The sequence below is a fragment of the Peromyscus eremicus genome, chromosome 12 (genome assembly GCF_949786415.1).
Source record: "Peromyscus eremicus chromosome 12, PerEre_H2_v1, whole genome shotgun sequence".
NCBI classification, from domain to species: domain Eukaryota; kingdom Metazoa; phylum Chordata; class Mammalia; order Rodentia; family Cricetidae; genus Peromyscus; species Peromyscus eremicus.
Genome location: NC_081428.1, coordinates 6769858 through 6784215, shown reverse-complemented (window position 1 = coordinate 6784215; position 14358 = coordinate 6769858). Strand labels below are relative to the sequence as shown.

At 44.1% G+C, this 14358-nt stretch overlaps 1 protein-coding gene across 4 annotated transcripts in view; it reads left to right on the top strand.

Moving 5' to 3' along the window:
* Positions 1-14358, top strand: part of Itsn1 (intersectin 1) — a 189273-nt gene that overhangs the window by 79987 nt on the left and 94928 nt on the right. For all 4 annotated transcript variants that reach the window (XM_059276967.1, XM_059276968.1, XM_059276969.1 and 1 more), the window contains exons 8-14: positions 1194-1294; positions 3532-3595; positions 6523-6660; positions 9063-9175; positions 10843-11105; positions 12337-12486; positions 12567-12707. In XM_059276967.1, the coding sequence (XP_059132950.1) occupies positions 1194-1294; positions 3532-3595; positions 6523-6660; positions 9063-9175; positions 10843-11105; positions 12337-12486; positions 12567-12707 (970 nt within the window). The remainder of the gene's footprint in view (positions 1-1193; positions 1295-3531; positions 3596-6522; positions 6661-9062; positions 9176-10842; positions 11106-12336; positions 12487-12566; positions 12708-14358) is intronic.

The following is a 14358-nucleotide window of genomic DNA, read 5'->3' as shown; positions in this document are numbered from 1 at the left end:
CTGTCTCCATTGGGTTTCGGTTATTTAACTTAGACATTGGACCTTTCAATCCATGTGTGTCGGTGTGATACTTGTGTGGGCTGTGTCGTCTGCAGAAGGAATTGCCCAGGCTCACTGTTCGCAGGGTTTCCTCAGGTCAGTGTTGTAGCACATTGGCCAGGAGACATCAGTGTTGGATTACAGTCAAGAAAGTGGAGCTTTGTCCATGACTGCTCCACTGATTAGCCAGGACCCTGGACATATCCTGTTTCCTCTCTGGGAGGTTTTCCATTGGCCAGAATTGAAACCTCCCAGTGGGATAAGAAGTGGGCCTAGGGACTGTAAGATGGCTCAGTGGGTAAGAGTGCTTGCCTCCAATACTGAGGACCTGGGTTCAATTCCCAGGACCCACGGGCGGACAGAGAAAACCACCTCCTGCAGGTTGTCCTCTGGCCTCTACACACGTGCCATGGCATATGCACACACTCTCTCTCTCTCTTTCACACACACACACACACACACACACACACACACACACACACAGGTATATACACCTCAAATAGGTAAAGAAATATAAAATCAAAAAAGAAATGTGTCCATATTTTGTTGTAGAAAGGTAAGTATTTTGAAGGGTACTTTTTAAAAGGCAGTTGCCAGCATGGCTTTTTAACTAAAGGGGAAATTCCTGTATCCTTAGGAAAACCTGGGCAGTATATAATGCCTCGGTTCCTGGTATTTTTTTCATATTACTGGAACATTTAGATTGTTAAATTATATGTAGAAATTGGTTTTGTTAGTTCTTTAAGGATTTCTCTGTGTGTGTGTGTGTGTTTGTATGCCGTATGTGTGCAGATGCCTGCAGAAGCCAGAAGGGGGTGTTGGAGCCCTGAGTTGGGTCTCAGGCAGTGTGAGCTGCGTGACATGGGTGCTGGGAACTAAACCCGGGTCCTCCGGAAGCACGCACTCTCAACTGCTGAGTCGGCTCTCCAGCCCCTAATTCACCTCTTTTGGAGGATGTTTGTAACTTAAGGAACGTAGAAGCACTGCGGGTGTGGCTGAGTGGGACCTTGGCCTGCTGCAGGGGTCCTGGGATTGACACCAGTGCCCCCAGGAGGAAAAAGGAAACGCTGCCAACCTGAGGTGTTAGACAAGTTCTCGAGCCTCAGCCAGCCATTTCTCACCCTGTGTCCCCTCTCCCTCCTCTTTCCCCACAGTGCCCCTCCAGCAGCAGAATGGGCTGTGCCTCAGTCATCAAGACTGAAATACAGGCAGTTGTTCAACAGCCATGACAAAACTATGAGTGGACACCTAACAGGTATTTACAAACAAAAATTTAGTGAACTACAGTCATTGCTGTAACTACGGATTGTTTCTAGATACTGAGTCAAAAGTGCTTTCCAAATGTCTCCTCTCTTTCCTATTTCATTATCTGTGTTACCTTGTGTTCTCAACTACTGGTAACTCCATCCATGCTTACCCTGTTCTCCTCCGCCTCTTGTCTTCCCCCTCTCTCGCCTGTTGGTAAAGTGGACCATAGACCAGGAACCCGCTTGCACGTTGAAAGCCACTCATTAGATAAGTGGGACATGAGTGAAGAAAAAAGTGCTGTGAGCAGAGCATCCTGGGCTTCTGAAGAGCGCCTTTGTAGTTAACGTTGCCTGTTTCCTGGGTCAGGCTGAGGCCGGATGCAGGGCAAAGGTGTGGGATGAAGGGACTCTGCTCTGTCATGATTGGCTGGTGCTCATCCCTTTTGGATCTCATTTCTTCATGTGTGAAAAGTTCAGAATTAATTTATAGGATCTCAGTGGGTTTTCTAAAGTGTATTGATTCTGTTATCCAGGTCAGAAGTATAGATAGAGAAGCATTTCAGATACCATCCCAAGCCTTTATTGTGAGGCTTTATTACAACTACCCATTGGAATGTTATAAAGAAAGCACAGTCTTTAGAAGGCATATAGAGACCTCTTGTGAACTGGTAAGTCCTCCAACAAGTGGGAAAGGGAAGGAGCATGATTTGACTGGGCAAATCATTACACACAGAACTCAAACAACTTGCAAGCATTTGAGTGATATCTATACCTCTGGCATTTTATTAAGACAGGACCATGGTAGGCTTTCGCATGAGGGCAGTCAGGAAGATGTTGTTTAGCTTTTGGTATGAGTGGGAAATTGCAATCCTTACCATACACAGCTAAGCTTCACACAGTGGCAGAGCAGTAGTGAAGGGTGCAGCTCATTGACAGACTGCTTGCCTAGACTGTGCCAGTTCTTAGTTTGATCTGTAACAGCATTTGAAAGTTCTGGTTCTTCACATGTTGTTTTACTGTTGCTTGTGATTATACCTTTACTTCCAGATGAGAAATTAGTCTTTGTTTAAAAAAAATGACTGGAGGAAGCCTTAGGTCTGTTCTGCTCTTGAACCCTGTCTGCTAATAGATCTCCATAGTCACCTCGGATAAACACATTCATCCATGGGGCCAAAAGTCAGTGCCTGTCAATTCTCTACACACCACACTTTCCCAAAATTTCACCAATAGGGAGCAGCTCGCAGGGTCCTTCCAGTGGGTCATGGATGTGCTCACGGGCCCCTGGAAATGAGCAAGCCCCTGAGTGAGGAGCTGCCTCCGCTCAGCAGAAGATATACCTAGCCAGCAGCCTGCAGCCTCTTGCCTGTTGGTACTTCTCCCTTCCTTTTGGGAATTCATGGTGCTGGAACTCATGGTCTCTGCTCTTGGCTGTGCAAGAACACATCTGTTTCTGTGTTTCACAATAAGGAGACATTTGGAAACTAAATAATGGAGATCTGAAGTGTCCACATGGGTAAGGAGTCTTCCTAGTGTCACTGCTATGGCTTCCCATTTCTTGGTCCATGTGTATTCCTGGGACTACACCTTTGAGACATTGCTGGAACTATGACGTATTTGCCTCCCCCTGACACTGCTCAGAATCTGCACTTACAGTTTTTAATCTCATAGCTAAAGTTTTTTGTGCCAGAAATGAAGATATTTATCATTATCTTAACAACAGAAAACTGATTTTGAAAGAAAAGTTGAAACTCTAGTAACTGTTGTGCAATCTTTAGTCACTCACATCCTTAACATATATGTAGTAGGTATATGTAGTGATGGCATTAGAAGGGCTCTGTTAGGGCCTCCTCTTCCTCCAGAGTCGCTGACTCTTCCCTTAAGTTGTGTGATGATGATCGTGGTGAAATCAGCGGGTGGTAGCTGTGGCAGAAGATGTTTAATTTGTAGCTATTCTGTCTCCATTTGTAAGTAAAACCCCAGTACAAAAAGAGGGATAATCTGGCCGAGAGGGCAGGCTGTGTTTGAAGCCCTGGTCTTTCTGTTCTCACTCCTTACTGGTCATCGTGGGTTTCCTGTTTCTTCCCTCTTGTTGAACTTCGTTCCTTTCACAGAGCTCTGGATAATAGCACATACTGAGTGCAGTGTTGTGATTGCACGAGATTGCACATCCTGTGTGCAGCATCTAGACTCTATGTGCAAGGGATTTTTGATTCATCATTATATCTTTTCTCTGATTTCTGGTTAGGTCCCCAAGCAAGAACTATTCTTATGCAATCAAGTTTACCCCAGGCTCAACTGGCTTCAATATGGTAAGGAAGTACAAGTTCCTCGGTTTGTATAAAGTAGAAACTTAGAGTGGTTTTTCCTCGGGATTTTAGATTCACATCCTTATTTAGAGAAGAAGGAATATGTGTAGTTTTGAGTAAGTTGTGATAATCAATGCTCTTGCTACAAGGACAGGGATGTTAGCACAGTGAGCCCCAAGAACTCAAGACAGACTAACAACTCCTAACCCAAGGCCAGGTTCCTTTTCCCCCATGACTTCAAGCCAAGTCTCTTATTGTTTTACCTATAAATATTTAAATATATTTCATTAACTTTATCCATAATGCCAGTAGTCCACCTAACTAAGTAGTCATTCCTATCAAATTAATGAGCTAATCATCGAATGTCTTACATCAGCTAATTGTTTGTATAGTTTTATTTGTTCAAGGGAGTGAAACAAACCTATATAATATTTCATTGATCAATCTAAATTTCTTTTAAATATTATTTTATTTTATGTGTATGTGTTTTGCCTACACATGTCTCTACCATGTGCATGCCTGGTACCCTTGGAGGTCAGAAGAGGGCAGAGTTAGAGATGGTTGGGAGCCCCACTCTGTGGTGCTGGGAACCGAACCTGGGTCTTCTGAGAGAGCAGCAAGTTCTCTGAACCACTGAGCCATCTCTCCAGCTCATTAATTGATGTATTTTAAAAAATCCCCTTTATTCTCTACATTACCCTTTCTTGTTCTCTATTTGCTCCCCAAGCCTTCCCAAAACAAAATGAGGTAGTTTATTGAGTAGTTTCCTAATGGCTTGACTTTGCTGTATTCCTCTGGTGGTGCTTAATTTGTTTCTGTCTTTCCTGTGAGATGATAATTAGATCTAGAATGAGGCTTTTCAGTTTTAGCACTGTGGCATTGGGGGGTAGCAGTTCTTTTGGGGGGCTGCCCTGTGCATGGTAACATCTCTCTCCTCTATCTTCAGATAATTGGTGCTGGTAGCCATGACCTCCAGCCTCAGTTCTGACAGCCTAGATGTCTCCAGATGTTAGCATGTGTCTTGAGGGACCACATCACCCCTGGGCATAAACCACTTCTCTGGTTCTACTTTGATTTTTGCTCTTTGGGGTGAGACTACATTAGAGCTATTACTGTGTTCTTTCTTTGAGAAGCACAAAATGTCCCTGTTAGTGCATAATGACTTTTAATAGCTCTTGATGAGTGTTACTCCAGCTGTTCTTTTTTTCTTTTTTCTTTCTTTCTTTCTTTCTTTCTTTCTTTCTTTCTTTCTTTCTTTCTTTCTTTCTTTCTTTCTTTCTTCCCTTCCCCTTCCCCTTCCTTCCTTCCTTCCCGCCTTCCCTCCTTCCCTCCCTCCCTCCCTCCTTCCCTTCCCTTCCTTCCTTCCTTCCTTCCTTCCCTCCCTCCCTCCCTCCCTCCCTCCCTTCCTTCCTTCCTTCCGTTTTTAGAAACAAGCTTGCCTCTCTTAGTTGTGTGTTGATAGCTCCCTGGAAAATAGACCTGGTGTCCACTTATCGCGTCCCACGTCTTGGCAGGAATGGCAACGGCTGCTCGACAAGGGACCAGCTCTGGTGCACTACAGCCCCCCCCCCTCTTCCCTTCTGCTCTAGAGTCTGCTTTTTACTTAGAGTGCACCAACTCTGAAACAGATCTAAGACATAACATTTGTGGAGTTTGATTGGCATGTGTTAGGTCGCTCTCATACCCCTGATGCTTTTCATTGATGACTTCCTAAGACATTTGAGGTATCTCTGTTGGAATGTTATATTTTCCTTCTTCACACTAAAAAGATGCTTTAATTTTTGTGGCCCTTTTTTAGCCAGTTGATGAGGGAACACGAGTTTTACCTCCCTTTCAGTTTCCTTTACATTGGAATAGCTGAGAGTACACAGCATATGGAGGTGACGGGTGGGTTTGCGGCTGTGTGTTCCGTTGAAAGGATGTATACATCTAAGGAGGAGAGAAGTAAGGCAGAGAAGAGCCATGGGGCCAGGCAGGGAGAAGAGGTGAGCAGCAGGAAATGTGGGCTCTCGGGTGCTCCTTGCCTTACATCGCAGTGGTCGCTCTGTAACTTGACCGTTTTGTCAGAGACATACATAACTGCCCTCTGCAGACGGCCACTGTTAGCTCATAGAAATCACACCTTAGTGATAGTAGCCAGGAAGCATGTGACCTCTGAAGACATTGCAGAAAGAGGAAGACAGTTTTTGATTGGTTGTCATCAGCAAAGGCAGACTCCTGACGTGGCGTTTGTGCTGTTGACCCTCTTGAGAATACATGTGTGCTCTCACATGTCCATTGGTAGTCTAGAACAATCAGCTGTTTACTGTAATTAGCTACTTGGATGAGTTCATCATAAGCCTGATGGTGATTGGATTGCTACAATGAGGAGAGAGAGATGCCCCCAACTCTAGCGGGGGGCTGGAGGCTACAAACATCAATCCATAGATGAGAGAATGAATGGCCAGTGGGTGGAACATGACCTGCACCCATTTTTGTAGGCGGCTTTATTGTAAATGTAGGCATGCCCATTCATTTATATACTGTCTATGGGTTCTCATCAAGAGTAAAATCTGGTGTAACAGGGCTTGTGTGTCTTACAGACCATGAAATAATTTGCTGTGTTACCCTTTATCAGTCCTTTGTCTAGTACATAGTATTTTCACATTACAAGAACTTGAGTATAATATATTTTCAATGGCTTGCAAGAATTGAAGAGGATCGTTATAATCATAATTAGCATTTGTGGAATGCTAAAGACAATTCCAACTGTATGGATTATTTTTTGTCCTTCCAGTAGTCTGAAATAGTACTTGTTCTACAAGCTGGCACACAGAAAGATTCTGTTGGCTTAGGATCAGAGTAAGGAAATAGAATTTGCAAATCACTGGTGAATAGTAAGAAGCATGCATTTTCGTGAACTGGATTGCATGAATTTTTTGTTGAATTAGGAATCTTTCTGACATTGATCAAGATGGAAAACTCACAGCAGAAGAATTCATCCTGGCTATGCACCTAATTGATGTTGCCATGTCTGGCCAGCCACTGCCACCTGTCCTGCCTCCAGAGTACATTCCTCCTTCCTTTAGGTAAGTTACATTTGATTCTTGAGAGAATTTGCCTGGATCCCAAACTCGGCTGTTTCCTTTCTTGGCATGAAGATGAACTATCCATGAAAGAAGAGACTTTAGCTTAGCTCAGTGTTTTAAGGCTGGTCCCATTTTGTTCTCCTGAGCACTTATATATTCCATGTAGTAAAAGCATCAAGTAAAAGACCAAGGTTGTTCGTTTTTGTGCCCATCTATTACCAAAGCTCATCAGAATTGTACTCTCACAGTGAAAGAGAACCAGAATGAGAAGGCATGTAGGAAATCAGAGATCACACCTATGAATCACGCACATTCAAGAGGTAACAAAAATGTTGGCATGTAAAAATTATAATCAGGAAGATAAATTTTAAAGATTATCCTGGCCTGAAACAAACTCAGACGTCAAGACTAGAAATGTCAAGAGAAGCAGCCATAGTGTATGAACACACCATCCCAGAACGAGAGATCTAGTCAGGAGAAGCCCGCTGGGACTGTCATCCTCCTGCACCAGTAGTGTGTGAACACATCATCCCAGAATGTCCTGTTTACTGAATAAAAGACAAATAAGATCTGTGTTTATATTCGGAGTCCTCAGAAGAGAGTTGGGCACAGTCTCTCTGAAATGAAGAGCGAAGAGTCATCACCATCTGCTTCTGTGTGGTTCTGGGAGTGGCAGAGGGAACTGTACAGGTGTCAGGCAGCAACCCCTCAGCTTCAGGGACCTGTGTGAGGGAAACCAAACATTCGAAGATGGTGTTCAAAAGGAAGCATGAAAAGGGTCAGAGATTTGTTTTTTGAGATAGGATCTCACTCTATTGCCTTGGCTATCCTAGAACTCTCTCTGTAGACCAGGCTGGCCTTGAACTCTTAGAGAATCTGCCTCTGCCATCCATGTGTTGGGAGTAAAGTTGTGCCTCACCACATCCAGATGAGAGATTGTTTTAAAAGACAAAGGTTGAGGGTTTAATGTGACACTTATAATGAGTCGATCTCGAATATTATTATGGGCCAGTCTTAATAATCTTCTTCCCAGAGGCCTAGAAGAAAAGCTACAAATGGTAAGAATTATTTTCAGGAAAAGAATCTAAGTACACCGAGCTCTTTTGTCCGTCTACTTTATTCCTCTGGGTTAAAATCCTATCTACACAGATACAGTTCTGCTCTCATGCCTAGCTCCTTTCTTGCCTGATTTCTCTCTACATTTATCTGCTGTCCCCTCTAAGTTCTACCTTAATTCTCTCATCTTAGTTCTGCCCCATCTTGGTCTTTCTCATCTTGTTCTCCCCCATCTGGCTCTTCCTCATCTTCCATCTCATTCTTCTAGTTCTCCAGTCAGAATCCTCAAATCCTCCCTCAGTCTCTGAGGTTTACAGTCATATACCCATGCAATAGCAGTACTCTGGCTAAAGCAAGGTCACCAGGCTTGAATTCTTACAGGGTCATAAAAGCAGACAAGAGTTTTCCTCAGGCAGTGACCGTTAGGCTTTCTTTTACAACCCAAAAGGGGAGTGGTAAGGGAGGAGGTTAACTAAGAGCTAAAATTGGTTAATATATCAGGAAAAGGGAATTTATGTGCTCAAACTACATTCTTAGAGGTGGTTAGGGAAATGTTAGGAGTCTATAATGTTAGTGTAAATACCACTAAGGCTGTATAAGAAAGGAGGGTCTGAGCTTAATGTACCTTAATTCAGGAGATTGTTAGGCCTTAGATGCTCGATAGGTATTTCAGATAAAGTATACACTGTTATGAGTTCTTGGAAGCATACATAGTGTACAAGGAAATCATTGTAGAAATCGGCTGATATTATATACAGAAGCTAAAATATCACCAAGACTTCTTAAGCCATGGCTTGACCTTTGGAAAAGTCCTTGATCTTTCCGAGTAGTAGCTTTTGTGATAGTAGCTGGGTTCCATTACATTTCCCTGTGACTTGCAGCAAGTCGATTTGTTTTCAGAATCATAAATGTGATTTGTGTTTAGGGGTGCTCAAATAGAGTTTCTAAAGGGAAACGTGTTGGTCCCAGTTAGCTTTGCCGTTGCCTTCCTTGGGGAAGCTGAGAATGATTTCCAAGGGTGATGGTGATAGCCACCAAACTTGGGTGGTTACAGATTCAGCCCTCAGGGGTGGTTCTACCGTGTGGCAGTTCTAGATATTTTATTGGTTTTGGGGACCGTGATGGTTTGGAGAGTGCTGGGGACCGAATGCATGCAAGCGTGTGCCACCACCGAGCTGATCTCTAGCAGAAGCGTTTTGAGCAAGCTTGGCACTCGGAGTCTGATGACGTTCAAATGCCCATCTAAAAAACTTTCCAAGTAGAGAAAAGCAAATCTGTGCTCTTTCTCACTCTCACTAAAACCTGCTGCACGATGAGCTCTAGTCATTCCTTCCTTTCTTTCGCAGAAGGGTTCGCTCCGGCAGTGGGATGTCCGTCATAAGCTCTTCGTCAGTGGATCAGAGGCTGCCCGAGGAGCCGGCATCAGAGGATGAGCAGCAGTTAGAGAAGAAGCTACCCGGTGAGCGGCCCACAGCTGACTAGCTGATGGAAGGCAGAATGCCGCCATTTCTTCAGCCACATGTAGGCAGGAGGAGACACCTTGGAATCACTGAGAAATGAGAATGTTATGAACTCTGCTAGTGCACCTTTATCCCACTGTCTTAATTGAAAGCTGAATGCCTGCTGTGAAACAAAATTTCTATAAAAATAGCCAGGCAGTGGTGGTGCACACCTTTAATCCCAGCACTTCGGAGGCAGAGGCAGGCGGATCTCTGTGAGTTCGAGGCCAGCCTGGTCTATGGAGAGAGTTCTAGGACACAGCTAGGGCTACACAGAGAAACCCTGTCTGGAAAAAAAAAAGAAAGAAAGAAAGAAAGAAAGAAAGAAAGAAAGAAAGAAAGAAAGAAAGAAAGAAAGAAAGAAAAACTTCTATAAATGTCACCTGTGGAATACAGAGCACCTTTGGCGTTAAGGTGGTTTCTTGCTATCAACAATGCCACAGTAGAAACTTGAGTCTCCTATTGATATTTTATTTTGCTTGTCCGGGAAAACTGGGGACTTGTAAACAGAATGCACGTATTTTAGTTTTAATGTGAACTGATTATAAATAACCCTCATTTTCAATGGCAAATCTATTATGCTATTAAGTTAGTCTGAAATGAGATGGCTCTGAATTATTAATAAGATGATAATGATGCTAAGATGCAGTTGAAATTATTAATAAGTCTCTCTGTCTTAACTACTCTGTTGGTGTCACGGTGCATTTTTAGTGCTCCCCAGTTAATTGTCTGAGGCACTCACTCTTCTAGCTGATTAAATTGCTTTTCAATTATGTTTAGTGATAAAATACTTACTATAAATGATCTATGAGCTAGACTGTATGTTAAGTACAGTGAAAAATTTAAATATTTCTGTGATTATACTCTCAGGAATACTATATTAGTTTTGTGGTGGGGGCTTGTTTTCTGAGACATAAGAGTCTTTGTATGTGGCCCAAGCTGGCCTGGATTTCACAGCAGTCTTCTGCCTGAGTCCCGTGAGAGCTGGGATTACAGGTACGTGTCTCCACACCTGATTTCTATAAGATTTAAGGCACCCATAGAAATGACCCGCTGAAGCAGCACCCGGAGACTGAAGAAAGTGGAGAGTTTGTGTGTGCGTGCTCAAGCCTACCTGGGGTTGGCCAAGATGGAGAAGAGTCGTGGGAAACACATCTCCACAGAATAAGTCAGAGTTGAGGGACTTAGGAATGAATCATCTTTCCATGTGTAGGGACTGATTACATTCAGTGGAAACGCAGTGTCGTCAAATAAATACAAGAATTCTTACTTTGGGGGTTGTCTCTTTCTGTCGGCAGTAAACATTTGTGCATAGTCTAAAATAGGAAAGGACATTGGCAGAATCATCCTCCTCCTCCCACCTCCTCCCCTCCTCCTCCTCCCCCTCCTCCTCCCCCCTCCTCCTCCCTCTTCCCCTCCTCCTTCCCCTCCCCCCTCCCCCTTCCCCTCCCCCCTCCCCCCCTTCTCCTTCTCTTCTCCTTTCTTTTCTTTTCTTTTTTCCCCCCAGTCTAGAGTATCCTAAGGCCCTGGGCAGTTCTGGGTTTGGGTTTGAACTGCAAGTATGCATCCTAGTTACTCTTTGAAAATGGCGATTTTTTCCATGGTTGATGTCTTCTTTGTCTTCAAGTAACGTTTGAAGATAAGAAGCGGGAGAATTTTGAGCGCGGCAACCTGGAGCTGGAGAAGCGCAGGCAGGCCCTCCTGGAGCAGCAGCGCAAGGAGCAGGAGCGCTTGGCCCAGCTGGAGCGCGCCGAGCAGGAGAGGAAAGAGCGGGAGCGGCAGGAGCAGGAGCGCAAGAGGCAGCTGGAGCTGGAGAAGCAGCTGGAGAAGCAGCGGGAGCTGGAGCGGCAGAGAGAGGAAGAGAGGCGGAAGGAGATCGAGAGGAGGGAGGTGCGCACCTCAACGCCCCGCCTCTGGGGGCCGCGGTTCAGACACACTCTTCTTTTCCTTGTGAGGCTTAGCGTGTCTAGAGTTGCTCAGTGATCACTACCGTCTTTTCCAGAACATTCCATGACCCACTGAGCAGCTGTTCCCCATCTAGTCTTCTCCCAGTGCCTGGGAATTGCTAACTTATGTACCGTATCTATTTGCCATTTCTATAGAAGTGGTGAATTTGGTGCTAGACCCTGAAGGGGAATCGACTCCCTGTCTGTCCTTGTTTGAGTATATTGCTACAGAAGCAATGCTCCTCTTCTCCCATGTGAAGAAAATGTAAAGACAAGTTTTTTTTTTTCTTATTTAAAAATGTTTTAGTTTCATCTTCTAGTTATTGCTTTAGGAAAAGTATGTAGTCATTAGTAGCTTTGTGTTCAAGCAAGTCTATACAGATACTAACAGGGTTTTGTGTTTATTTGGGGCTGGGGACCGAGCACAGCAGTGCTGAGCAGATGTTGACATCCCTAGTCCCTGGAGCTAGAGAATGACCCTAGGCTCTGTGTGTCCCCAGGGTTTGCCAAATGAGAGGCCGTCACACTGCCTAGCAGTCAGTGTAGAGGTTGGCATGTTGAAACTACAGTTTTTATGGTTAAAATGGAAATAGTGCTTAGGAAGGTGGGAGTCATGGGCTTTTAAAACTTGAGATATGTTTACAGTGCCCCTGATGTGAAAATCTAATCTGAAATGCTTCTAAATCCAAAAGTCCACTCAAAAAGTTAGATTTGGGATTTTCACATTAGGGGCAGTTAACCAGTTAAGCCCATGCAGACACCTCAGGAATCAGGAACATTTCTAGTCCCTGTCGTCCTCTGGATAAGAAACACTCAACTTATATGAAGTAACTTCTCTTTCAACAGGCTAAAATCAAGTTTATTTGTTCTTGCCATTGAGGATTTTAGTTTGATTTTGCTAGATAAGAAAACTTCCCTTCCTCCTTGAGTCTGTAAACAAAGACGACACATTTACCGAGTCCATCTTGCTTCCTGGGAGGCAAGAAGGACAGGGGCTCCAGCGGAACGGCCCTGTCCTCATCTGTGTCCTATACCTGCATAGTCAGAGCCCATTGTACGTGAGCTGACAGTATATGGCGCTTCACCATTAGGAGGAGGGGCTCACTAGACATGTTTGTTAAGAAACATCGCATAGTGTTAGAATTCGGAAATTAATAAGCGATCTATAACCACAGGCTGCAAAACGGGAACTTGAACGCCAGCGGCAACTAGAATGGGAGCGGAACCGGAGACAGGAACTCCTGAATCAGAGGAACAAAGAGCAGGAGGGCATTGTGGTCCTGAAGGCCCGGAGGAAGACTCTGGAGTTTGAATTGGAGGCACTGGTGAGTGCGGCTCTCCTTCCTCGGGCCTGCACAGAGACCTTAGACACCACATTCACCCTGCTGTCTTTCCTTTATTGAAGAATGACAAAAAGCATCAGTTGGAAGGAAAGCTTCAAGATATCCGATGTCGGCTGACGACCCAGAGGCAGGAAATTGAGAGCACAAACAAGTCTAGAGAGTTGAGAATTGCTGAAATCACCCACTTACAGCAGCAGCTGCAGGTGAGTTCCGTGCCTGTATTTTAATTCGTTCGCTTATTAACAAAGATTCACCATCCATTCATTAGGCACTGGGGGCAAGGAGGAAATAGGTTGGGTCCTTGCCTGAGAAGTGGCTTCCAAGTAAACTAACAACTGCTTTTCCGGACAGTGCTCTGGGCCAGGCACCTGTGAGCCCAGAAGCCTTAGCGGTGAATAACCTAGCTGATGCTGTCTGTAGGGGAGGTGGTCACTAACCATATAAGTAAAGTATGTAAGGGTTGAGTTTCTCTCTCCCACAGCCCTTAGGACCAGAGCTGTTTAAGATTCCAGCTTTTCACCGGGTGGTAGAGGCGAACGCCTTTAATCCCAGCACTCGGGTGGCAGAGCCAGGCGAATCTCTGTGAGTTCAAGGCCAGCCTGGGCTACAGAGTGAGTTCCAGGAAAGGCGCCAAAGCTACACAGAGAAGCTCTGTCTCGAAAAACCAAAAAAAAAAAAAAAAAAAAAAAAAAAAAAAAAAAAAAAAAAAAAAAAAAAAAATTCCAGGTTTTTTTTTTTTTGACTTTAGAATATTTGCATACATATGCTGAGTATCTTAGGGAAAGGAGCCCAGTCTAGACATGAACTTTATGTTACATATACGCCTTATATGCAGACTCTGAAAATACTTTTGTGTTATTTTTAGTGCATCTGCATTTTAACTATCATGCCAGGTGTTGAATTTTCCTCTGAGGCTTCTTGCCAGTCTTCAAAGCATTGAAGAGTAGAGTTTAGACAGCGGGTTTCGGATCAGGAATGCTCAGCCTGGCTGGCTGGGGAAGGGGAGGAGGAACCTGAAGACTAGGAACAATTTCAGCTTAATTCAGGTCTTCTGTGAGGATGGCATTTGAGCGAAGACCTGAGCTGATGATGAGCTGAAAGCTCCAGGCAGGGAAGAGCCTGTCCTGAGGTTGCCCAGGCTACCGGAGGCCAGTCCCAGAGTCACAGTACCAGGACTGCTGGGTGGAGCAGATGGGCATCAGTTCAGGACTGTGGTCCATCGGTGGGATGATTAATGGCATCAAGTGTTTCAGTAGATATGTGAAATGACCGTGTAGATGACTAGGTGGGGATACAGTGGAGTGCTGTTAGCACTTCTGCCTCCATTTTACTGCCTGTCCAAATCTGTGATGTGATCACTTGCTATCCTATCAAAGCTTGAACTATAGGGTGTCAGGGAATGTTGATGTTATCTGTAGGTTGTCAGTCCTTTAAATACTTCTCTGTCAGGCTTTTTCTCTCAACATGTTGGCTAGGGGATTTAATTGACATGGAGTGAATAAGTAGGTTCCTTTTTAATCTCTAGGTAGCATTCCACCATTTACATAGTTGTGGAGTTTAAAATTTTTTTAGTACAGTTTTATTTATTATGTGTGTGTAGGGGAGGGGTGCATGTAGATGTGAAAGACAGCTTGTGGGTGTGACTTCTCTTCTACCATGCCAGGCTTGGCAGGCCGTCCCACTAAGCCGTCATGCTGGCCTCAGTTTGGGATTTCTTTTCTTTTCTTTTCTTTCTTTCTTTCTTTCTTTCTTTCTTTCTTTCTTTCTTTCTTTATTTTATTTTATTTTATTTTATTTTATTTTATTTTATTTTATTTTATTTTATTTTTTGTTTTTCTTTTTCAAGACAGAGTT